The sequence below is a fragment of the Chenopodium album genome, chromosome 3 (genome assembly GCF_948465745.1).
Source record: "Chenopodium album chromosome 3, dcCheAlbu1.1, whole genome shotgun sequence".
NCBI classification, from domain to species: Eukaryota; Viridiplantae; Streptophyta; class Magnoliopsida; order Caryophyllales; family Amaranthaceae; genus Chenopodium; species Chenopodium album.
Window position 1 is genome coordinate 73766477 of NC_137836.1, and position 27760 is coordinate 73794236.

The following is a 27760-nucleotide window of genomic DNA, read 5'->3' on the forward strand; positions in this document are numbered from 1 at the left end:
TGGTAATAACCACTCCAGTAACTCAGTACTGTATTCACCCCCAAAAAAAAAAATAAATAAATAAAAGAGTAAAATCAATAATTTCAAGGAAAATTTTCAAAAAACCACCCAAAAATGTGATCAATTTCTAACTAACCACCCAAAAAAAAAAAAATATTTTAAAATATCACCCACTAAATTAATTTTTTGCTAAGATTCTCACCCAATTTGAAAATCCGGTAGCTTTTTAACATGTGGGGCCCAGTTTAGTTATTTCCCTCTTTTTTCTTTTCCTTTTCTCTCGACTTCACTGTGTTTCACTCTCTTTCTCATTCAATTCTCCCAACTAACCCTATTCTACAATCAATTTTCAATCCTTTTTTCAGCGAATTCCCCCTTTCTTCAAAAATTGTTGTGCATTCTTCAATTCAGAACCCTAAATTCGTCATTAAAACCCTAATTGTACTTGCAGCAGGAATTAATCTAGAGTAATTGCTTGAAGTGGGGTTGTTTAATTGCTACCACAACAATTACAACAACAAACAAACACAAACAACAAGGTTACAAATAAAGCAAACTTAACTGTAATCGTAAGGAAAAACCACAATTCTGTACTACCAAATTGTAGGGAATTATAGGTACTACACATCGGAAAAAAAACATGAATCATATTCATACAATACCTAATCCCAAGATCTAATGCATAACACATAAAGAACATATAATCGTACCTTTGAAGCGTGATTCCACGTGCGATCGAGCAAGAACATTGGGAGATAAAGAACCTCAAGCGTGATTCCTCTACTTGGTCCACGGGCACAGATTAAGACCTCCACTAATGCTAGTTAGTTGCAATTGAACCCTTCAATTGACCTTCTATGGAGAAGTGCGAGCAACGAACCACCATAAACCACCACGAACCACCACACGCGCCACCAAGGGTGGCCGGCCGTGAGTCCAAAGGGGAAGGAGAGGGAGCCGTGAATTAGAGAGGGAATAAGGGTTTTGGGATTGGTTGCCTTGATGTCAAAATTCACTGTGTGTGAATTATGACTACTTGCTTGCAACCCTAGGCATGGATCTTATTTATAGATCTCATCTCTAAATAAGAGCCCATGTCAAAAGCCCAAAACTTATTTCCAATCTAACTATGCTAGCCCAATCCATTTCATGATTATTTAATTGCTCATGAGGCCCATTAATGGGCCTCTAACTTGCTTAACCTAAAACCCTTGTGTGTGACCTCATAGGATCCATTCTAGCGGGCTTTGGACCATTCGACTAGCCCAAAGATCATCTCTCATAGTCTAGCAACAGATGATGACGCCCCAAGAGAACGAACTTATTATCTCCATAATAGTGATCCTTGATATATCTAGTAATTGCACTTATCGAAGACACAACTCCTTCAATCTCCCACTTGTCTGAGACAAGTGCGCAATATTCAAATTCCTTAAGTCATTTTGTGTCGATTTGATAATATGATTGCATCTTATGTAATCATTATTAATCTACAAATCATTTCCTGAAATCTGAGTTAGAATTACAAAACAAATGGTTACTATGTAACACATTTGAGCACGGCCATGCATTTTCTGAATTCTCCCTCTTCAAGAGGCCAAAATAAGACACACTCCTAATTAAATAGGAAGACTCTATCCAATCTTGTGGCAACCAAAGCTCCCACTCAACTTCTGAAATAACCAGGAAACACCCTTTATAATCTCCAGTTACGGGCAGACGTTTGAATGTACCACAGTTATATCATCCATTGAATGAGATCAATGTTCCACTCATGTCAAAGGAATCCACTAATATATCCGGAAGCTCTATACTTGAACTTCAAAGTAGGTCTATAGTTCGATCATGCATCATTCATGCATATCCATGTGATTGACCGAGCATCACTACGCTCCTATAGCCCATGAAACTGCGCTATCCAATCAATCTTAACATGCTAGTCCAAATCGAAATCATTTATGTCCAGTTTAATGACTTCGAACTAGGAACTTAAATAATGTATGAATTTTGTTCACCTGTGGGGTTTCATTCAAAAGGTCATCAACCTAGTGAGCCCATCAATTCATAATTATTTTGGACATTTTATTTAATCTTGAAACCACGATTAAATAAGATTGAAACTTTGTTTCAATTGATAAACATAATTCTGCAAATGAATGTATTACACATGTAACTTGTTTTTCCCCAAAAACAAATACAACTTCTAATTACATTATTTGCCTCAATCCAGTTTCATTAGCATGTTTCCCATGCTTTGGAATTGGAAGGGGTTTACTAAGTAGAGTTCATGAGACATTCTCATAAACATGAATTTTGCAATTTCTAAATCTTATAATCATTTTCATCTCCAAACACTAAGAATTTTCCTTCACCCTTTCGCAAGGAACTCTGGAATTTCTAATTTGTATTCCAACGTTATATTGGATTTTGATTGAAATCTATCATCACTTGTTCTAAAACGTGTGAATCAAATAGATGAGTATAGTCCACGACATGCATGATGCATCCTTTGCATATTGCATGAGGATCATCACTCAACACCTTAATTTCATCAATCTTTCTCAAAGTATTGAATCATTAAGCAATGTGCCATGTTACATGGGATTGAAACTCCTTTCACTATAATGTTGAACCTTATAAGAATCTTATCAATATAAGCTTCTTAACCAAACTCAAACATCAATCAAAACCTATCTCTATAGATTTTGAATCCCAAATGTACTCATCTTCTTCTTCAAGATTTTCATACAAAATGCATTAGCCATCACTTGACCCTTCAAGAAATGAATAATTGCTCTTTGTACTAGACCAAGAAGACTTCATAGCTCCCACTAAACATCTTGTACACACAAGACCTTTTCTTCATTTTACGAGAACATCAAACGATTTGATTTACTCACAAAATTAAGAACACTAACTCCATGATGCTATGCATCCCTAGGATTATTGGATCTTCAAACTTTTGATTGTATCATATACAAATCTTCTTTCATGAACAATTTCAAGAAAGTGTTTTGAAATCCATCTACCAAATCTTATAAGGTAAAAATCACTTAAACATCTTTAATAGATCTTTGCAACGTGACTAATGTAAAGGTTTCATCGTAATCATAGTCATACTATGAATTAGTTGAATCCTTTAACAAGTCTTTGCTTACTTAGAAAACATTTTTCTTTCTTGTCTGTTTTGCTTATAATGGGTCTCACCCAATTGGGCAAATTATTCAAGTGTCATACACTTGCTTACAAACTTAGAATCTATTTCAGATTTCCTGGTTTTTAAACCACTTGGAGTTATAACTTGTCAAATCATCTTTGTTACTTGCATAATCATCATGTTCCAAAATGAATATTTTAGAACTCTTAATCAATATGAAATCATATTTCTTTGACTAAGTTTTACATATGCTAGTCATCATTGTGGGTTTTGATGCAACAATTGAAACTTATACAACAACTTTGTTTAATTTCAATGAGAAACGACAATTGAGGATGTGCACTTGGAATGTACTACCTTCGACACATGGTTATTATTCCCATTACACTTAATGAGACCACGCGTTGTCATTTGTATATAACATGAGATGAATCATGCTCATATTGTTGCTTTTATTCGATTACTTCTTGAATTTCTTCAAGATTTTCGAAATCATTTTTCTTGAACTCTTTCAAGGCTCTCGAACTTTTCGAGATTCTTGTACTCCCACTTGCCTTTTTCAGGAGACACTTTTTAGCATAGGATGAACCAATCATGGTTTGAACCATGTTTGTTTGTTGCTTTTCTCAAACTCTTTTGAGATTTATACTACTCCCACTTGACCTTTTGGAACAATTTCCATAAGGGCATATACTTGAGCAACAAACATTTTGTGCTAAGTATGATTTGTGTAGTAGTACCCCGTGCTCTGTGTAGGAATTGATCGTGCATTAAACGCTTTAATACAATATTTATTCCTTGCTTTGTAGAAAGACTTTATGAGAACTCTTCTTATCCATATCATATGTGGAGTCTTTGCTACACTTGATTTGACATATATAGTTTGTTTTTTGTAGCTTATCTTAAAAGTATATCCCTTGAACAATGGTTGGAAGATAGGTAATTTTCATCCATTATCAAAATATATCTCATATAGATTGATAGCTCCCTTCATAAACACTTCACAAGGTTTTCTTTCGGAGTTTGTCGTAAAACGATTTCACAACTCTTGGATGTTCATCAATGTCTTGGCTTAAATTCTTATTATTACGATCATATCGCAATACTTTGAATGTGTTGCCAAGTATATGTCTTGACTTAAATTTTCACAATTACAATCATATTGTAATGTAATCATTATGTTGTCAAGTATCACTGAACTTCATACTGAACATTTTGAACTTTTCAAAATTTTCACTCTTATGCTTCAACTAAGCACATGTGATCATATCACAAATGAAGTTTTATTGTGCGTCTCTAGTCTTTGAACCTTTGGCTTTCTTACATCAATATGTATTCGACCTTGAGTTCACATCATCATTTCTCTAAATAGTGATTTTGTCAAAATTTCAAATTAGAATGATAATTACATATATCAATGGATTCATAATCTAATGATATTGAAAGTCCATCCCTTTGGATCTTTCGCATGCAATGTTCATTTTGTTCGAATTATTTGACATTTTAGAGACAAATCATTTATAGAAATGGTTCAATTATTTCTATCATATAGAACTTTGAACCTATTTAGCAACTCAAAACAAATTATGACTCAATGAAGCATAGAATAACATTTATTCCACGTTTTTTAATCTTAGATGCGTAGTCATTACTAACATTGAATGGTGTTTTGATAATGGCAAGAATGAATAACATTTATTTAATTCTAGCCAATAACAAGGTAAGGTGAAATATAGGTTCTACTTGTAAAGTTGCAACTTTTGCTTCCAGACTCGTAGATTCTACTTGTGAAGTAGCAACATTTGCTTCTAAACTTGTAGATTTATTTCTCCTTTAGCCATACTTCTTCATTTAGTTCAACCTCATTCTCAATGAGAGAGAACTAAACAAGACATCATATGTCCAAGAAGTAGTAGCAATGTGCTAAATCAATTTCTATAATATACTTCTTAAATTGGAACATTTCCATTCTTTTACCTTCCAACTATATGAGGTAGTTTCTAATCAATTGGAATTAGTCCATTTAATTTGAATATTTGTTGTTCATAACAACTTTTAGCATGTAAGTAGTTTTAGGTTTGAGAAGTAGCAACTTGTTTGCATTTCTTGGCCTATAACTTCTTAATGCAATCCTCATATATTCCTAAACCTTTCCCATTTGAGTCACTTAGAACACTTCTCTTAGGTTCAAAATGATGCTTTGCTTAACTACTTTAAGCACATTTCATGATTTTGCTAAGTCTATTCAATCATCATTCATATTAGAGTTTAATCAACTATTTAACTCTTATATAAAGTGGATGAAGAATAACGTCATTTGATCAACTTTTGATCATAGAGATTTCCAATCACTTTCTTATATTCAATCATATTGAAGATAAGAGATTTTATTGGACTTTTATACTTGTCTTTTAGAGGGTTTGTACCTCCCATCTCATTATATCCCTTGAAACGCTTTTCAAAATGAAGATGTATGTGTTGGCATTTTACTCAAACATTTTGAATAAAACCAACTCTAGACATGTGACATGGATTTCTAAAACTTGCCTTTTAGAAACATCTTAGCAAAATTTGAATATAGGTTTATGGATTATCTTTTAAACTTTTGAGAACGTTTCTCAACTTTATTTTCAATCGAGGAGATTATATATAATAATAAAATTAGAACGACATGTTACTTGTAAGTAAACACAAAATTCAATTATGTTTGATAAAATTTAAAGTACCATAATCAATTTAAAATTTATTGGTAGCTTTAAAGCATTTTATTCAATTTTAAATGATCCCCATTGAATAAAATGATTCCAAGATCCTTTATTTGTGCAATAATTAACCAGAGTGAGGCCCTGCCATCAACTATTACATTTTCAAGGTGAGTAAACTCTTTATTGATTACAACTCTTGTAATTCTTGGTTGAATAATTAACCATCACATGTTTAATTATTACCCTTAGCTTCAAGGTTCTAAACGCTTTAGGTAACCTTGTTGAATATAACCAATTAAAAGTGTAGAATGAGGTCCTACCCCCACTTCCCCAAGATATATTATGACACTCTGCTGAGGGCCGACCTATCATAAACGATCGAAGGTTTCGTCGGGTTTTCAATTGGAAAAGCTGCATCAATATTACTGGGATCTAGATTTATTATGTTGTGATTATTTAGTGAACTCTAGCGCATCATCAAGCAACATAAATAAACCTAAACATGCATAATCTACTAATGCATAAATAAAACATGACATGGTATGGCCCCTTAATCCTAAGAAAACTAATAAAGCAAAAAGGTTCCCACTTGAACCTTCATGGATCTCATCCATCTTGCTCCTTTGGGCCTTCACTTCATTGGCTTTTGGATCAACTGCAACCTGTAATACTATTCTATTCTATCTACTACTTAAATAAAATAAAATAAATTACAAAAATATTTAACGGCACGCAGACCGTATTTAGATTACAAAAATACATCACGATGCGCAGATCGTATTTAGAATCTATGGATCATACTAGTCTATATATAGCAATAAACAATATCATATATTATAAAGTGTCATATAATAAATCACTCATCATGCTTTCCTAAACTACAACATCGAATGTTCACAATAAAGGAAACATGACTTCTAAATATCTCATATTATAATTAATTACTGTAATTAGATAATATCATATATTATTCATGACCATCAATAAAATATCATATATTCTAAATTAGTCATGAGATAGAATCAAATCTTATCTTAAAAGATAAATCATATTTATCCTCAAAGATTATCCTAACAAAGTTAGGAAATTCCATCCTAATTACTAGCCAATCACAAAATTTTAAATCAATTATATCCAATATTAATTATGGGATAATCACATTATTCAAATCAATTATTATCCTTTTGGAATATGCTCAGAATATCCTAACAAATCTTATCCAAAACTAACCACTTTAATTATGGATAATTACCAATTTAACAACTTTAAATATGGATAATATCAAATATAACAACTTTTGAACATTTGATTTTATCCTAAAATAAAAGATTTTATCCAAATAAAACCAATTTTATCTTATAAAAATAAAAGATCATATTTTCAAAATATTTTATCTTATCCAAAATAAAACTGATTTTATCCCAAAATAATTCATAATTATCTTGAAATAATTTTTCAAAACAGTTTTTTTTTTTTTTTGAAAAGCCGCGTCAGCCACCGTGGTGTGGCCAGCCGAAGCCGGCCACGGTGGCCGTACACCTTGCGGTGTACGCTGTCCCTGCAGCGATGCAAGGACAGCAGCAGCAGCACACACAACGGGGTGGTGCACTGCTGCGCTGCCCCTTGACCGACCCGAGCCCAGCCCACCCTCCCTCCTGGACCACCACCGGTGCGGCAGTCGCCGTGGCTGCGCCACCCAGCCGCGGCTGCCGCACCTCAATCCCCTTTTTTTTTTTGATTGATTTTTAATTTAAAACAAAACACTTTTATTAAAATTAAAATTAATGTGGTCCATCTAATTAAATCATATTCAATTTCAAAATTAGGGTTCTTCATGAATTTAATCCCAATTTAATTCTAACTTTTAAAATTAAATTGATCATCATACATAAAACATTTTTATGCATAAATCAATCCGATTGAAATTATGAATCATAAAATAAACCGAATTAAATCAAAATCAAGCACAAAAAATCATATTTTAGGGCTAGGATTTTCAAAAAATTCGAAATTTAGGGTTAGGGGGTTCGAAATTTTCGAACATATTAGGGCTAAAAACGGTCATCTTCATGGCTATTTGAGCATAATTAAATCACATTTAATCGATTCCAAAAGTTTAATCACATTAAAATAATAATTGAACCATAATTAAATTAATCTCCCTCTTAATTGAATTAAAATTGTGGACTATCAAAGAATTATAGTCAATATGCGTAAATGCAATAGGCTAACTGATACCACTGTAGGGAATTATAGGTACTACGCAGCGGAAAAAAAACATGAATCATATTCATACAATACCTAATCCCAAGATCTAATGCATAACACATAAAGAACATATAATCGTACCTTTGAAGCGTGATTCCATGTGCGATCGAGCAAGAACATTGGGAGATAAAGAACCTCAAGCGTGATTCCTCTACTTGGTCCACGGGCACAGATTAAGACCTCCACTAATGCTAGTTAGTTGCAATTGAACCCTTCAATTGACCTTCTATGGAGAAGTGCGAGTAACGAACCACCATAAACCACCACGAACCACCACACGCGCCACCAAGGGTGGCCGGCCGTGAGTCCAAAGGGGAAGGAGAGGGAGCCGTGAATTAGAGAGGGAATAAGGGTTTTGGGATTGGTTGCCTTGATGTCAAAATTCACTGTGTGTGAATTATGACTACTTGCTTGCAACCCTAGGTATGGATCTTATTTATAGATCTCATCTTTAAATAAGAGCCCATGTCAAAAGCCCAAAACTTATTTCCAATCTAACTATGCTAGCCCAATCCATTTCATGATTATTTAATTGCTCATGAGGCCCATTAATGGGCCTCTAACTTGCTTAACCCAATACCCTTGTGTGTGACCTCATAGGATCCATTCTAGCGGGCTTTGGACCATTCGACTAGCCCAAAGATCATCTCTCATAGTCTAGCAACAGATGATGACGCCCCAAGAGAACGAATTTATTATCTCCATAATAGTGATCCTTGATATATCTAGTAATTGCACTTATCGAAGACACAACTCCTTCACAAATACCCTAATTGCCAAAATATCACAATTAAATCGTGTACATGCAAAAACCCTAATTAATGAATCCCACAAATTCCCCCAATTAACATTTTGCAAGAACCCTAATTTTTCCAGATAATTGAGATTACCTTGTGCGAATTCAAGTTATGTCGTTGCTGTAGATGCAAATGCAATTAGAAGCAAGCTTAATTTTGTGTAATTTGGGGATAAATTTTGTTTATGATCAAAAATTGAATAAGTAATAGACTTTTATAGGAAAAATCGGGGGAAGAAAACAAATAAAAGTATAAACTAGCCGTTAATAGCCGTTATGTGGGCCCCACATGTTAAAAAGCCACCGGATTTTCAAATTGGGTGGGAATCTGAGCAAAAAATTAATTTAGTGGGTGGTATTTTAAAATAAATTTTTTTTTGGGTGGTTAGTTAGTAATTGATCACATTTTTGGGTGGTTTTTTGAAAATTTTCCTAATTTCAATTTACCAAGAATAATCCTAATTTCATAAAGACACTTTAGAGAAAAATAAAATAAAGAATAAGAAAAAATAATTTCAATTTAGTAAAAATGAGGTGGAGTGAATCAATTGTTGGGTAGCCATTATAAATCTTGAATTATGAATTATGATGATAAACAATTTGACTCACTTGATACAAATCTAACCAGTTAAGATTATTGACAAAACATCATGTTTAAAAAAAAAAAAATAATAACTATTGTTAATAAAAAGTGAAAATTATTTATTAGCCCATTAGAAAGTTTCAATCCTCTAACACCTACGAGTAAAAAAGAGTTAGAAAATTATTTATTAGCCCATTAGAAAGTTTCATGGATAGATCTATCAAGTTTCTTTTCTGTTTCTCTCACATGATTTTGACTTTTTGAGTTGCCTTTCTGTTTCTCACTCTTGACAAAGATGAAAAGATAATTTTAGAGGGGTAAGAGCTTAACTCAACTTGAGCTACTGTGATTAAACAGTGACGGAGCAAAGAATAACGTTACTATGAGTCATTAGTTTGTTTGTTTATGCAAGTTGGCATAATGTTAGAACTTTTATATGGAAAACCATGGTTTATTTGTTTAAGAACGGACTTCGAAGCTATTTACAAAATTGTCATGTGCTAAACATTCCAAGTTTCGCAGAGATATAAACTTGGATTTCCCGAAAATAAAGTGTGTAACTCTCATAATACACCCAATTGTATGTGAGAAACATTTTCTACTCGTATGTTTTAGAACATCATTTTTATTTATTTATTTATTTATTTATTATTATTATTATTATTATTATTATGGAATGCTTTGAAATCTCTTTAAAATATGAGGAATGCTATCCCATGACAAACTTGTATAAAACATTGAACAAGGTGCAATTAAAGTGATTAGATAATCAAACGCAAATTTAGGATTCTTATTTGTTTGTAACTTTAATTGTTGAATTCAAGTACTCAACCCAAACCTCACTCTTAAATTCACCTATTTGATTTGTCAAGTTTATTTTTGACTTACAAAATAATAATTCCAACCATTTTCGAGTTGGTTTAATTTTGTCAATATAACTATGTCCAGAAGCGAAAATGTCTTTTTATTCTTTTAGCTCACTTCGAGCTCCTCAAACATCATTGCTATTGACATAGTACATACAACCTTACGCATTTCAAACATATATTTCTATTCAACCCTATTAACACCACACTTTGCATTTTCTATATAAACATCTCTAAACACAAAATTCAAAAAAGGAAAAAACAAATGTATATATCTAGCAAGCTAATTGATCTTTGAAGTTGGAAATTTCCTCAAATATAGGAAGTCTTCTAGGTTTCATTGAGCTCCATTTAGATTCAAATTCCTCAAGCCCATGGACAAACTCATCCTCCAAATGAAGGCTCACAATGCTAGACAACAAAGAAGGCGGTTGTCGTGACTCCAAATCCAACAATAGTTCCTCGGCCCGGTTCCTTGATCGGATATCCTCCGAGCCCGGAACCTTGACCTGCAATACTTCCTCGAGCACCGAACGGGCTTCATCATATCGGGCTTGCTTTATAAGACAAAAGCCCAAATTGCAGGCCTTATTTGCATCCGGGTCAATCATTTGGGCCTTTCTATAGACCACTTCTGCTGCCATATAGTTTGTCTTTTGCATGTAGGCCCAGCCCAAGTTCCCCTGTGGTACCAAATGGAGTGTTAATGTGATTTTATTTTGCTACTAAAATACACAAAAATATTTTGCTATGAAATTGTATAGAACTACTGGTGTTGATTGTTGAGTACTCCCTAATACAATTAAAAACAATCTTAAACCCAAACACATTTTCTGTTTGAGTTCCTCTAAAATTATAGAGTTCTAAAACTTACCAATTGTAGCATACCCACAAATTAGGGACAGAGGAGGTATCTAAACTACCTGCGAAAATGATAGAAATGTACGTCGTGACTCGTGACAATCGGATTACACACAAACATATGAATTGATAGCACACTTATATTAACATATTTCCATTTGAAGGATGAAACAGAATTTGTTTATGAATCTTCAGAGTCCTTAATCCTTACAATTATTTAGTCATAATACTAAGCTAATGTACATTAATTTGTTGGAGTTATTCAAATAGTGGTGCAGTGTTATGTAGACTAGTTGTACACTTGTGCTCAGTTCTTAAGATTTTATAACAAAAGAAGGAAAAAAATAAAAAAATTCATACCAGTATTCTAGAGGTTTCTTGTTTGATGGAAACTTGAAATTTCTTGCCATGAGATCTTGCTGTCTTTGTTGGTTTTCCGTTGAATGCTTCGCCTTGGTATATCATCCGTAGTTTCTGTCTTAGGAGCTCAATTTGCTCATCTACTTTCCCACATTTCTGCTCAAACACAACATCAACCAACTAGAAGGTCTTAGCACACAATGTTGAACAAAAAAAATTCAAACAAACAAAAAAAGTCATCAAAACCTTTCGTTTTCAATGAAACTTTGTGTGTTAGTCGTCAATTTGGAGTTTTTGGTTGAACAAAAGCAAAGCAATAAATTTAGAAATGTCATCAACCAAACAAGTTCTTCGAGCAATTAAGAGTTTAGATTTTTTATCAACAACCAGGACAAAACCCGAGTTACACAATGTAGCTACACATTCCAACATTAATACTAATTATCCGCGAAAAAAAAGCATACACACAAGCAAAAAATCAAATAATTAGATGAAATGTATGTTGCAAGAAGTGAAGAATTTACGATATGTACCTTATACAAATCGATGAGAACGTTGTCGAGGGATTCCTGAGCATTCCTAGAGCAAAGGCCTCTAAAAGACTTAATAGCTTCAATGGCCTCTTCAGTTCTATCAAGCTGTTTCATTACAACAGCCATATCTTTGAGTGCACTATCCACTCTATCCCCTGCATTTATAGCCTTCCAAAATAGTACTATTGCTGCTTCTGGGTCCTTTTGCACCAGCTGATCATACCCAAAAATAAATAAATAAATAAATAAAAAAATATCAATTTATTTATTTTTTTTTATTTTTTTTTTGAAATTAGAGCAAAAAACATTGATTTATTTTCTCATGCAACATGTCGAATTACATACTTATTCACAAAGCTACATTAATTAGGAATTTCTCTCGTGATAAGGTTCTCCAAATTTAATCACAAAGCTATAATAATTAGGAATTTCTCACGTGATAAGGGTCTCCAGATGTCTCATTTTCTTTATTTTTATTGGAATAAAAAAAATATTTTTAATCACAAAGCTATCTCTATATACTTTAAAAATTAGAGAACAATTATTTTTTTTTCAATAATTTTAAAGGACTAATTATTTTCAAATCAAATTTCATTTGAGATTGGGATTGATAAGAAGAGTACATCAAATAATCAACATTGACCTAGATTTATTTATCAATTGTCTAACCCCCATCAACAAACTAAATTAAAACAATCCTACAACTTTCTTTGTAATATTGTTAAATAATCAGTTAAGAGAGGCTTAAAATGACATGATTAAGGGCATATTCCGGTTTACTGAAAACAAATGAACTAAACTAAATAGAATTGAAATGAATTGTTTATGAGAGAAGGAAATTGGAAACTGAACTGAACTGATTGGAGACATTGGAGTTGAGCTGAGATGAGATGAACTGAAATTAAGCTGAACCGGAGTTTATTTTCATGTTCACTATCTTTATGGCTCGATAAGGAGCGAGTTACATAAGGGCCAATAATGTAGACGGAATCATTCTTAGAAAAATTAAACAAGCACCATATTCTTATCTACATTTGACTATTTGAAGTTCGTCATTTGAAACAATCAAACATCTAACACATTTAATCATAAAGTTTAACAATATTAGACTATCTAATAAATCTAAATATTCAATCATTGACAAATGCGCAAAATAATTACTACTAGTATAAATCACAAGCTAGATGAACTAAGCAAAGGTTTAATAAAAATAAAATAAAAAAAAACTTGGATTATACAAATATACAATGCATATTAATTAGGTTTCACCTATATTAAATTATATGTAACGGACTAACGGATCATCATATTCAGGTTCTAAAACAAGTATATCTAAATGGTTTACAACTACCATATGTAACAAACTAACAACTATGTTTCACAAAAAAAAAATGTAACAACTTAATAAGAAGGAAAAAAGTTATTAAACAAAAAAGTGAATGTCAACTACGGAGTAACTTAGTTACCTAGTACGAGCACTTATTACAGAAATTAAATCTCGTCTATATTATTATCTACGCGCAAAGAAAAATAGATGAGAATAAAGTATGTTTACATTTAACCAAAAAAAAAAAAAGGTTACCTGGGCATGTTTGGCACGAACATAAGGGCCATCACCAGAAGGAACTTTGTAAAGAGCATGAAGCGAGTCTTTCTCTCCTGAACTGCTACTCTTTTTCTCCATTTTTAATAATAATAAAAATAATACTCCTAAAATAAAATTTATATTTTTTTTTTTTTTTTTTTGTAAAATATAATTTGACTGTTTTCTTAGTGCTAAATTTGTGTAATGGAATGTTTGGGGAAAATAAGAGAAAAAGGATGGTGGGAAAAATGAGATATGGGGTGATATAGAGGAGAGAGAAAATGGTGAGAAAGAAAAAAAAGTGGACACTTTATAAATGCGAAAGGTTGAAATGAATTTGGACGGAAATTGTAACTATATTCATCATTTTATTTGTTGGATTGTGATTGTAGTAGGCTAGTAGGAGTTTATGAATGATATAGTTTGGTATTTTCTCTAAGTTTTAATTATTATAATCAACAAAGATGAGTCAACTCCTTCCCCTTCTAAAAGGAGTTTGCTGCGTCGTCGTGCATCCGCACTTGTCATTTGTTTATACGGCCTTTTTTTTTTTTTAATGCTCGAACTATAATGTATCCGTGTTTATACTTAGGATCTGTTCTCATTGACTGAAATATTTTATAAGAGAAGGAAATTAGAAACTGAACTGAACTGAGCTGAACTGAACTGAATTTCAACGTAAGAGAACAGACCCTCAATCCGTATTAAGTATAGTTGCTTTCAAAATATTTTATAGAGCGTCTTTAATAGAAGACCTCAGACGTTTTTATAGGTCGTTTTGCCACATTAAATATTATACATAATTAGATACAAATCACAAGTAAGGAGTATTTTAACGATTATTTAAAACTTAAAAGTAATCTTCCAAAAACCAAATTAAAAAAAAAATAAAATAAAAAAAAACCTTAAAAAGTACAATTTTTTTTTGAGATTGGCTATTGGAGTATGATCACCTTTTTAAGTTCAAGTAGGTTGGAGGCGTAGAGTTGATGAAAGAGAAAAATGGTGGAATAGAATTTGTAGAAAGTAGCATGTGACAATAAAGAATCCCTTATTTATTAACTATTATTAAAACAGAAGTAGCTGATGACATCATTGTACACGTGTTGCTCTCTCAATAAAAAAATTTCCCGTCTAAATGCAATGATGATGTTATTTTTTTTTTCCCTATCATATTTTAAATTATTGAAATTAAAATATTAAAAGCTTCTACATTACAACTAAAACATATCAATTTATCATTGAAAATTTAAACAATTTCAAATAGCACACTAATATATGACTTCCCACATTACTATGAATTAGACAACATTGATTACTATATCATAATTTAATATGAAAATAAAAAAAATTAAAATTACAAAATGTACGTAATTCTTATTTATATTCATGTACAATATTGATTTAATTTTAAAATGTACAAATTAAAAATAGGTTTTATATAAACCGTGCATCACACGGATTTTAACTTAGTTGTAAAGTATATTAAGGAGTGAAAATATAGCAGATTAACTTTGAGGGTCAAAGAGTGTAGTAGACTTAAATGTAAAATATTCGAATCTAAATAACATAATTAAAATTCGGATTAGATCAGGTTAGATTTGGCGAAATATTACTCATATTAGGATCAAATTAGATTGAAAAATTGAAAATTGAATTTTATTTCGAACCTAAATGGATTATTTGGAACCTAAATGAAACCAAACCAAAAACTTTCCTATAATTATTTGACTTTCAACACTTTATTATGATGGTTTAAACATCAGACACACACTTTACTCATTGATTTAGTTGTATTAACATAAAGTTGATTACAATAGAACTTAGAGAAGTGTACATAAACTATTTATTACAATTCAAATTTACATAAAAGTAAAATCCTCCTACCCTTACCCTTAAGGCCTGTTATGATTGACTGAAGTGAATTGAGATGAACTGAACTTATTGAAGCTAAACTGAATATTTTATAAGAGAAAGAAATTAAGAATTGAACTTAACTGAACTTATAAGGGCTGAATTGAACTGAAAATAATATGAAGAGAACAAACCCTTATACCATATGTTTGATCAATTACAGTTTAATAATGCAACTTTATGATATTTACAGTAAACTTAGAGAAGATGGTGGTTATTGAATTTCAAATATTACACACCACACTATGCTTAGAAATTAGAGTTGGAAACAATTGCATGACATTATGCCATTATAATGTAGTACTAGTAGATAGAAAGAAACTTGATGTTAAGGTATGAGGAATATAGGACAATTCAAACTTGTTAAAGTGAGAAAATTGCAAACAGAGAATAATATTATACAGCGAGTTTGAAGTATTGAATATACGTACACTAAGTACACAACTATATGTTTACGTTCACAAGTGTGAATTATTTCCGAACAGGGTACGATTAGCAAAACGGTCTAATGTACAGACAATGTAATCCCATTACTCGTCCTAAATTCTTAAAGGTCATATGTTTGGCATGAATTCGGCATTCCATGTGAGCCAACAGTCAGTAAGTCACGGTATTTCATAACTCATAAGCTTACATAAGACCAAGACATTATCGAGTATGTACTGAATCTGGACACTATCAGTGAACAGATTGCTTGAGCTTTCACGGAAAGTGAGCAAATTGTCATGAATGTAAAATCTAGACTGAAGGCAGTCCACATTCATGAAGATTAAATAAATCCATAAAATTTAGTCCCACTTCAGATAAGGACAGAGCCAACGGTCATTGTACAATCCATTTAGACATATAGTTCATAGTGCAGGAAAAAAAATTCAGACAAAGAAAACAGAAATCAGGAAGTAACCGAAGAAAATGAAAGATAACCTGGACAAAAAAATTGCATTTTCTATAACACTACAGATTGAGGTCTGAATGAATTACAGAGATGAGAACTATTTCGGATACTTGCCTTTGGCTAAAAAGATTAAATACCAGCAAACAGAAAACCAAGCCTTCTATAATTCATATATCATAGCGTTGCAAAAAGATCGACAAAACCTTATGCCAGTACCCAAGACAACACTAAAACAAATACTATCACTGCATTAAAGGCAAGTTTTTTTTTCATTCCATTCTGAACATAGTAAAGCACATTCAAGCCAAGGCAAGTAATTCACAATAATGGGAAAAGTAGGAAGACACACTTTTAAGCTTGATCACCATCTGCACCACTTTGAGAACGGCCTCCCATACGACCACGACCCCGACCACGGCCCCCACGACCATAGCCTCGGCCACCACCTCGGCCACCTTGAAACCTACCACCTCGATCACTTTGATAGCCACCACCTCGACCACCTTGATACCCTCCACCTCTACCACCTTGATACCCACCACTACGATCACCTTGATAGCCACCACTACGATCACCTTGATAGCCACCACCTTGATCTCCTTGATACCCACCACCCCGACCACCTTGATACCCACCGCCTCGACCACCTTGATACCCACCACCTCGGCCACCTTGATAACCACCATCTCGATCTCCATAATACCTACTGTTTCGGCCTCCTGGCCCTCCTTGATACCCACCATCCCGACCTCCTTGATACCCACCATCTTGGCCTGCTTGATATCCACCGTCTCGAGTTACTTGATAACCACCATCTGTCACAAAATTTTTAAATACCATTGAGAATAGCAAAGAAGAGCATGCACTATGCACTTATGCAGCTACATGAGTCAAATCCTCAAAAATCACTATCAAGTAAGTAGCAATTCCATTTGCGTCAGTTATGTAGTACGCAAAGGAATCATATTGCTATAACACCCTTAAAGTTAAAAGAATCCATGGCTTCATGATAGTTGCAGGCGCATTCATCTTCCATAGATTTTTGCTTTAATCAACACTATTCCAGTCAAACAAGGTATGGCACAGCCAATACTTTGCTCAATTCACATTTTAAAACTACTAATTTCTCCGGCAAATGTACATAAATGAAATGGGATTTCTATCACCAAATCAGCATTACAGCACTCTAACAATCCCAGAACTGCATGAGTTTGGGGAACTGGTAAAAAAGTTTCTGCAGAAAATGTACTATGTGGAGATGGGAAATTTTCTTTGCCAAATCAGCATTACAGCCCGCTCTCAATCCCCAAACAAAAGAGGGCGGGGGGGGGGGGGGGGGTTGGGGAATTGGTTAAATATAAATATAAACAAAAGAGTGGTTAATATTTACAATTATTGATAGTGCAACAAAAATGCCATTGTTACATAGGAGATTTTGGGATGCCAAGATAGTCATCTGATTCAAGGAAAATTAAACATATTATACTCACCATAATATCTCCCCCAGCCTCTACCTCGTCCACCTCCTCTGCCCCAGTTTGAGTACCCTCCATTATCTGCTTACAATCAATAAAGTAGATGTAATCAAAATTACAGTAACAGGAAACAATAACAGTGTAATGCTTAAAGAACGTTACTTGTTCGAAGTTCATACCCTGGTATGATCCATAGCCACCCCTTCCCCAGTTCTGTCCTCGGCCTCTCCCTCTCCCTCTACCACGTCCACGTCCTCGGCCATATGATTCTATCCAAAAGAATGCCAAGAGAGTATCAGACAAACAGTAATTGAATGATGTATAGTTGTATAATCATACATTGGGCGAGCAATTAGCCTATTACCACCACGTTCTTGTCTAGGTTGAAGTTGCTGTTGCTGATAATAGTTTTGTTGTTTGGGCTGCTCATACTGGGATGGAGCTTGATACCTTCAAAACATAAAATAATAAGAGCCATTAAGAGCAGAGTAGATGTAAAAGTGTAAAACCATATTAGGCAGGAAGCACCATAGCTCAGTATAGGCAAAAATAAGATGAGACATATAATGCTGGTTCATCAATCTAACTTAAAAATGAATGAAAAAAAAAACTCATACAGCACTGATCCTGTTAAACATGATGTACTGTACAACTGAACTAACCAATATGGATGAAGCTTACACTTAACTAGATATACACTCAAGACTCAACTATATATAGACTGATCATAGTAATTAAATTTTTTTAAGTAACGACATGCAACCAGCTCTGGAGAAGGGGGGAATAAGCTGAATTCAACTAAATAATACTTCGTAATCAATACAAGAAATCCACATGACTGCTCCATTGTCCCCTATACTAGGGATACCCAATCAAAAAGTCATCCTTGAGTAGACAAAACATCAGATTCCAAGAGTTCAACACACAAATAAGTACAGACAAGGAGGTCTCATAAGAGCAAACTTCAATAATAAATTAACAGGCAACAAAAATAGTACCCTGGAGAGTTCTTATTTAGCTCGTTAGTTGACAGGGTGATAGAGATCATTGATACTTGACGCTCAGTTTCCACTCTGCGGAGATCCAAAAGCAATGGTAAACACAGCAATACATCAAAAACAGCAATGCGTACATGATCTGCAGTGAAACTTACGGTATTAGACCCTCTTCAATGGGTTCCCAGAAATCTGTAATGCTAACTGAACTGATGACAATGTCTTGATGCAAGTGGGGAATTCTCTTCTGCAATAGCAAACAACTTAGTACAGCTTAGTACAACTATTATAAAAACAGTGATCACCGTAAATTGTCAAAGAGAAGCTTTGAAGGGAATGACAGTCAAAGAATAGCTTAGAAGAGTATGACTAACCTTTATAATCTCTGAAATAGCAACAGTTTTGCTAATAGCCTGCCCCATAGCTTTCAAAACAATTTCTTTTGCATGCTTCTCCTGTAGAGTTTTCATAAGTGTTAATATGATTTGAGCAAAGGCACCTGGCAATAACATAATAATTTTATTTTTCCACCTTCATATGAAGTTATGAACTTTACAAAACACCTTATACATAAGGTGAGCAACCACATCACAAATTTAAAAGGTGCAAAGTTGCAAACCTAGATCTAAACACCAGCAACAGATCATCACAAGAAAGAGCAACAACAAAGAAAAGGTAATATACAAGAGGTGTATAGCATTGATATGAAATGGCAATATGAACACCATCAGTGTTCCAGCAATTTACAACCAAACAAAAAAGTGCACTATGCAGCATAATGAAGGGGGTAAATTTGATCGTGTTACAACGTGAGGGTTATACCTGAATCAAAGGTGATAAGGCACTAAATTAACCACATTCAAAGCAAATAACATCTGACTTATACTTCATTCAACCCCCCCCCCCCCCCCCCCCCCTAAAAAAAATAAAAATAAAAACAAAAAAACATTTTTATGGAATTACAGAGGAAATTCAGTTTCCTTCCATAGATTCTTGATGAAAAGATCCACACAACAATGTCATTACTGAATCAGCTCTACAATAAGCCAAGCTGTCTTCCTGGTAAGAGGTCAGAACCATGATTTATGGTAATCATAAACTCACAACTTTGATTAATATTAGGAGATATAACAATTGATCAAGAAATTGGTCAACTTTCATTAAAGGGATGTGATCCCACTTATTCACATTTGAGAGATTTTGGATGCGTCAGCAAGCGATTCAGCAATGTCAGACTCCTCCAACAGCAAACTCTTCGGTATACATCTATGCCATATCTACTAATATTAATCAGTCATGTTAACCCCATAAGTTCTTAACTTTCACTATCTATATATATAAGGCACTAGTTTTGCGAGAGAACAAACTCCTAAAAGTTCATGGGTCTACCCTAAATAGATTCTTTCATTAAGAACAAGATTCTAATCAGTTCACATTTCACCTCACTCACACGGATCCTCATCCTACAATCGCGAGCACAAACCTCTAACAACATAATGACGGCATTGAGACATTTAGTTGGAACAAAATCACACCCAATAATCACATTAATATCGTTGTACTCTCAATACATCAAAACATAAAAACTCCATACAAATTACAAAACCTCGGCATTGTCCAATCAATACATATTCACCTCACTCTCACTAATACTCATCATACAATCGCGAACACGGACCTCATTTAATCACCAAAATCACAATAATCACCTGAAAACCGTTGTATTCTCATTACATCAAAACATAATAACTCCACAAAACCTCGGCATTGTCTAATCAATACATATTCATCTCACCCTCACTAATACTCATCCTACAATCGCAAACACGAACCTTAATCAATTGAAACCGTAATCACGCTCAATAATCTCCTGAAAATCGTTGTAATTTCACTACATTCACAAATTATCCGAAAAACGCATAAAGCAGCAAAAATCACAACACAATTACTCAACCAAAAATTCCAAAAACCTCAGCATTGTCCAAATAGCCAGAATTACATCATCACAACAATATAAACGCTTGAAAATTCAATGAATATCAACAAAAATCGGTCAAAAAATAGCAAAAAATCAGCAATTAAAACTGAAACAACGACAAAAACGATGAATCAAAAAAAAAAAAAAAAAAAGTTGACCTGAAGAAGAGTGGTGGCATAGCTGATGTAATTGCGAATGAGACCTTGAGTAGTGATGCGAATTTCGTTCTCGTTAATCGGAATTTCAGGCTTAGGTTTCTCAACTCTAGCGTATTTGTCCATTGTTGATGACGATTGAGGAGAGAGAAAGTGCGATTTGGAGGAGAGAGAAAGACGAACTCAACCAACCCTAAAACCCTTGAGGAGAGAGATTATGAACCCTAAAACCTCCAATCTCAACTGGAAGCCCAATGGTCAGTTTTATTTTACTTTAATTTAATTTTTTTAAAGATAAATTAATTATCCTAAATTTTTTAAATTTGTTTTGGCATTTTTCAATGTAGATTTATAATTATCGTCATTTTACGGATAAACGAAAAGGGAATTTATCTCTTTCAAAAAACAAAAAAAAAACAAAAAAAAAAATGGGAATTTATCAAGTACAATGTACATTGTGGTACAGATTACGAAAAGGGAGTGAAGGGAGAAATATGGGGTTTGGATTTTGTTATGGTGTACGTGTACGGCTTAGATTGGTTGGGTGATGCAAAGTAGATTAGGCCTAAGCTATTGGTTGTTAGCTTGGACTTTGGATAAAAATAATTTAAACTCTTAACCTCCAATACATAAAAGTCATATATTTAGGGGCTGCTCACATTTAATAAATTGGGCTGAACTGAACTGAACTGGATAGAATAGAGCTGAATGAATATTTTATGAGAGAAGGAAATTAAGAGCTGAACTGAACTGATTGGAGTTGAAGTGAATTGAAATTAAGTTGAAGTAAACAGGCCCTTAATCATTTACTTCGTATTATCATCTCAAATTCTCAATCAACTTTTATTAATGATTTAAATTTCAGAAAACTATATTCCTTTCATTTGTTATGTAAATTAGAGGTTATATACTATGTAATTTAATTATTTTTCACACTAGTAGAATATGCATACTTATGAGGTAGGAAAAAAAAAAGTAATACCCGAGGCAACATCCGGAACTATAAAACCAGTCAAACATAATTATCAACTTAAAGAAATATAAAGTAGTAGCCGGGACATCCCCAAAGTCATACACTAGTTTCAAGATCAAAGATGGTATTTGATAATTTTTTATGCACATCTAAACATCTTGTGTGTATCAAGTGTATGATACAATCAAAATAATTTTCTTATGTGCTTGTAGAAAAATTGTACTTCGTATTTATTATGTCTTATTAAGTGCAACCAATTGTAGGGTGATGACCCTTAGCTTCATGGTTATGTATTATACTGAGCAAAAATGTTCAGAGATTCAATAGGTCCAATCCACAATTAAAGTCTAGTGGCTAACTATCCATATGCATGTCAAGTAAATCTTGTATCAATAAATTGTTGGCTCATAAGGCTTTCACCTTAAATCCTAGAGGTGTACTGTGGGGTTCGAATCTTATCAAGTGAAGATATTGAGGGTAGAAATTCTCTTACCCTCCCCTCTATTTTTAAGTATTTGGCCTACAAATACCGATTTAAAATAACTAAAAGGGTGAGGTCTGATCAGGATCCTCCTTACCACTAAAATGTCAGTTTAATATTGTAATGCACTCATGCATGCGTTCAGTGTTTCTAATCAAAATTTTAATTATTTTGTTAGCCATGTCATGTTGAATTGTGAGTTTGTGAAATACATTGTGCATCTATATATATATAGCCAAAAGTACTAGTAAGGCATGACCAATGGCCACCCATAATAACATGTCGTGTTACGTCTTCTACTGTTCTACATTTTAAATCTCTACCCCATGTTGTGCCTTGAGTCAGCTTAGTACCATCTTTAAACAATCAAACTTATTTTGTAAAGTGCGGAGTAGAAAACTAGAAATTGATCAAGGATCAAGGGGTAAGTGCGTAAGTCTATATTTGTCATTTCACGACACTAGGTTAGTAGATTAGTACTGTAACATCTTCTCAAAGTCGCACAAATTGAATTGGGCAAAAACTTTTGCCCAACATTCCAATATATGGTCAAATTTTCAACTTTTACCTATTTAATCCCAGTAAAACTTTTTCTTGTTTTTTTTTTTTTTTTTTTTGGGTGGTAATGTAAAACGTTATAATCCAACATTATGCACAAAAACTGAAAAATAAAGATAAATTTTTAAAGGATACCAAATGATGACTTGTTAATTTATGTTACTCTTTAAACGGAAGACCCTTTATGATTTGGAATTATCATGGGTAATCTTAGTTTTAAAAACATGTTCTTATCTCATTACACTTCTCTATTTTATTCTTCACAAAGTCTTATATGTGGGCCAATGTGGTTGGCCACACCGTGCGGCAAAGGTTACTTTGTTAATGTAATAAGGGTTACTTCGTCAATGTTATAAGGTAACTCGGTTAGTGTTATAGGGATTACTTAATTAGTATTACAAGGGTTACTTAGTCAGTATTATATGAGTTACTTTGTTTATATATAAGTGGTCACACGAGTGGCTAGCCACACACAAGACAAGCTGTTTATTTTTTAGAGAATTGAAAAAGTTAAATTATTACAAGTGGGGAAAAAATGGAGGAAGAAGCAAGAGCACAGCTTATCTTATTCCATAAAAGATCGAGTCGTATACATTTAAACGTCTTCAAAATCTTCTTTGGTGGTAGTCTACAATATATAAACAATTGATAATGTACAACACCATCTAGCAAATTATAACAAAAACTAGTACGAGTAGTACATTTTAGTCACTAAATTACCCCTTTTAATTAGGGTTTCTTTTACGGGCATTGAATAATTAACCTTGGATCTTATTTAAGCTAATCCTCGATTTGCCTCTTTTGTCCGCTCTTCATAGCTCTAGCACAACAACTGTCCAAACAAAAGAAAGAAGAACAAAATAAGCTAAGGCACATATTACCTATCAAACCACAAGGGGAAGAAGGAATTCGTACAATTATTAGTTTGAACCCGAAAAATGAATTGGTATAAAGTCGATTCATAATCAAATTTTGTGTACGATAAAGTCACATATTCGAATTTCCCAATCTCATTTTTTATATTAATTTTGCAAGTTATTTTTACTCAGTAACATACAAAGTTATATATGCCTTTAACACATAAGACATATGATTCAAGTGATTTTGGTATTTACAAGTTCTAACAAATCTAAACCATGAAATAATTATTCGACTGACTGAATTTTCTATATACATTGACAATTCATCATGTCTTAGCCTCATCATAGGTGAACATTATATTACTGCATATACTTTCCGATTTCTCATATGTCTAACAATTACCATCAATTAATTCAAATATACTTGAAAAAGAAAAATACAAGTAAATTAAATCTAGGATCAAAGTACATAACATTAGACAGAAAGAGAGCTTACATTCATCATCTGTTGTGATCCAACTCCCCGTCTTACGAGCACATTCGTCGTACTTGATCGAAGGAGGAGCTGAAGCTGCAGAACAAGTAGTGGAACAACTCTGTACTTCCCATGCTATACTAATCTTTGGAGATTCATTTGTTATTTCATCATCAAAACCTCCTGATTTTACCGTCGCTGATTTATTCCTAAAGTGCATCACCTTAACAGCCCAAAAAAAAAAAGTCACGTTAATAGTGTAACTTAAACTAGTGACATGACAACTAAATCTGGATCACGACATGAAAAAAAAAAAAAAAAGATCTGCCTATGCACATACGCGTTTTGTCATACCTTTTTTCCGAATTTCCCTCCCTTTTCAGATTTAGCAGCAGCAGCCCATCTCAGAAGCTCCTTCATCCTCGAAATCGTCTTATTTTTATTACCATCTCCTTTATTAGATCTATCTTTCTTCTGATCAGACTGTCTGCAATGCTGCTTCTTATCTGCATTACTGCTTGTTGTTGTTGTTGATGATGAATTCGTCGAATCACTAATTGGCAAGACCTTATTCCCAACATGTGAATTTAGATCCACCTTCTGATTATTTTTCCCTACACCGCGAATCAGATCTTCCTTCATCTTCATTGATAGAATGTATCGTCGTTGTTGCTGTGTTAGCCTCGGGCTAAGGCTGCTTAATCTATTCTGATTAAGTGTCCTAGAAAAATATGTTCTTGAGTTACCTCTCCTGAGTAACAAACCTATGTACCTCAAGTTCTTACAGTCTAAGGACGTTTCTTCGGGTTTTCGAACCTTGTTAACATCTCTTTTTCTCTTGTAAGAAACTACGACCTCTTTTGATGGTTCCCTTGCTGCAAAACATCAGGAAAACAAATGCTGTTTATGAATATAGGAATACAAATAAGCGCGATTAATCATTAAAACTCGATTGAATAATGTGTTGTTTAAGGTCAGTTTTATGTATGTTACTATACCCTGGTTGGAGAGATCAGCCTGTTTTTGATCATGTGCTACCTTGAATAACCACTGAAGAACCTGTTATATATTAATGTATGTGTTAATTGTAAGATTAGAAAAGGCTAATTATTATGTGTTAGTACTAATTAAATAATTAGTGTGACAAAAAAGAAAGGAATTTTGATGGGATCATCAAAATGTACTGCAAACTTCACCTGCATGGCAATGAATGTGCCTTTTATACTAGCAGACTTTTCTTGCTAATTTTTGAAGAAATCAGATTATTTTTTTAATCTTAATAATTTGGTGTTATTTTTTTTTTTTTTTTTTTGGGTCAACTGGACAGCACAAAGGAGATCTATCTGTGCTGTCTTTGTGACTTGTGAAGCAAAAAAGATTCTTGTCTAAGTTGTTGCAAATCTTGGAAGAAGAAGAAAGACAATTCAAGAGAGTTTAATTAGAGTGGAAATTGGAAAATCTAAGGGAAAGTGTTAGGAAAGGGAGACAACTTGGCATAGAGTGGGGGCTGGTTGGCCTTGTGATTCAATTTTGCATATAATGTGGAAGGGTAGTATTATATAATATCGGGAACTCACGTATTACTTTCTCATCGGTTTGGAATTAGTTGTCACTTATTAGGTTAATTGCTCAAAACCTGTTGCAATCAGTATAAAGCTTGATCTTTAGAGATTCATAACTTAAGATCATATCGAAAGTTAAGATTTTTTTTGAGTGGTATTGGTGCGTGGCAATCTTTTGTGCCACGTACTTGAAATTGATATTAACTAAATTTCGGTTCGCCAAACCATGAATGAATGTGATATTTTTCACCATTGAGAATTTGGGATACCTATGGAATCATTTTCTTAGGGGGTGTAGAGTTGTGGGTTACATTTGGTTAATGAGTATCAATCAAACAATAGAATGAAATTAGTAAGAAAAAGATGGGTGCAGGTTGTTTATCCGTGAAATGATCAATCAATGCATTTAGTGCACAATAACTTAATGCTACATATCTTTGCTAGGCATGCTAGCTATAGTATTAGTATGTAGGTTTATTTTAGTAAAAGGAGCAAAATTCAAGTTAATCAACCAATTAGATTGTATTAATTATGATTTTATGGGTGTTTTAGAAAGCATTAAACTATTGTATAAATTATAAAAAGTTAACTAAAATGAAACACGAGTTTTATGTGTTGAGTTCTTGTTATATCAAGGATCAAGATTCAAAACTGATCAAGATGTGTTTCTAGTAAAGTCATAAGGGCAAAATTCTCAAGTTATATCAGACTTTTTATTTGTCATCTTTTAAACCAAATACAACTGTAGTACTCGTATTATATTGTAATAAAAAATACCAACCATTTGATTTTTATTTTTCCGGTTTGATAACCCACATGACCTTTTTTTAGGTGATGATAGTTAGTGTTTATACTATATACTCCATATGACTTTAATTTGTTGCCTTCCATAATTATCACTTGAGAGATAGTATGACTAAAGACTAATTAAATTGAAATCCATCCATCAACTGCATTACATAATTAAATTCTTTCATTCTTTGCAATAATTCATGCACAACATAACTAGATCACTAGACACTATCACACTAGTTAATAGTTATCTTCTAATAATATCTATAATATATTTGTATATCTTTTTTTACCTTCTATTTTCTCCTATGGTCATTCCAATATGAACATTCTTATAAAATCAATTTTAACGTTTCTTTTTGTATGCCATTCCTTCCTCCACAAAAAAAAAAAAAAAAAAAAAAAAAAAAAAAAAAAAAAGGTGGGGGGTGGGGGGGCGGTGTTCAAACTTGGGGCAAAGGCAACTATTTATCAAAAGGGGTTTTTCCACCCTTTGCTAACCAAATAGACGAAAACTACTCAGTTAAAATTTTTTTTTTTTTTTTATTTATTTATTTTTTTTTATTCAATCGTCGTAGGTTTGATGAAGAGAACCATTGTTTGATATTTTTTTTAATGTATTTGTTAAATTTAGATTTCAGTTGTTAATAAATTAATTTATTTTACAAAAAAATAAAAATAATGTCGGTCGTATATTTGAAGCATATATTCTCAAGTACATATGTACTCTTTCTCAAAACAAAATATACGTGTTTTAAATGACAAGATCCTTATCATTAGCCACTACACAAAGAATTACATGCAATATCAAGCACTTGCACTTCCATTCCCACTCAATCCTTCTCCCAAGTATTCAATTCTCATAATAATGGTCCATAATTTCATATCTTTGATATAGTACATGAATTATGGACCTTATCTTAATCCACTATA

The 27760-nt window shown here is 33.0% G+C and overlaps 3 protein-coding genes across 3 annotated transcripts; all 3 read right to left on the reverse strand.

Moving 5' to 3' along the window:
• Positions 1 to 10522: 10522 nt before the first annotated feature.
• On the reverse strand, positions 10523 to 14009 carry LOC145624186 (protein SULFUR DEFICIENCY-INDUCED 1-like). The gene is made up of 4 exons (XM_081677170.1): positions 13712 to 14009; positions 12130 to 12342; positions 11597 to 11752; positions 10523 to 11058 (listed from the first exon to the last, which is right to left on the reverse strand). Exons 1-4 carry the CDS (start codon positions 13811 to 13813, stop codon positions 10651 to 10653), a joined length of 879 nt encoding a protein of 292 aa, XP_081533296.1. The 5' UTR covers positions 13814 to 14009; the 3' UTR covers positions 10523 to 10650.
• A 2544-nt stretch (positions 14010 to 16553) lies between these two features.
• Positions 16554 to 21488, reverse strand: LOC145616660 (uncharacterized). Its single transcript, XM_081671425.1, has 8 exons — positions 21130 to 21488; positions 19368 to 19448; positions 19152 to 19240; positions 18997 to 19071; positions 18363 to 18448; positions 18178 to 18267; positions 18014 to 18079; positions 16554 to 17338 (listed from the first exon to the last, which is right to left on the reverse strand). Exons 1-8 carry the CDS (start codon positions 21250 to 21252, stop codon positions 16875 to 16877), a joined length of 1074 nt encoding a protein of 357 aa, XP_081527551.1. The 5' UTR covers positions 21253 to 21488; the 3' UTR covers positions 16554 to 16874.
• Positions 21489 to 23705: 2217 nt separating this feature from the next.
• On the reverse strand, positions 23706 to 26037 carry LOC145616670 (uncharacterized). The gene is made up of 5 exons (XM_081671437.1): positions 25670 to 26037; positions 25472 to 25532; positions 24828 to 25348; positions 24495 to 24696; positions 23706 to 23970 (listed from the first exon to the last, which is right to left on the reverse strand). The coding sequence occupies exons 1-5, from the start codon at positions 25673 to 25675 to the stop codon at positions 23951 to 23953; spliced, it is 810 nt and encodes a 269-aa protein (XP_081527563.1). The 5' UTR covers positions 25676 to 26037; the 3' UTR covers positions 23706 to 23950.
• Positions 26038 to 27760: the final 1723 nt, after the last annotated feature.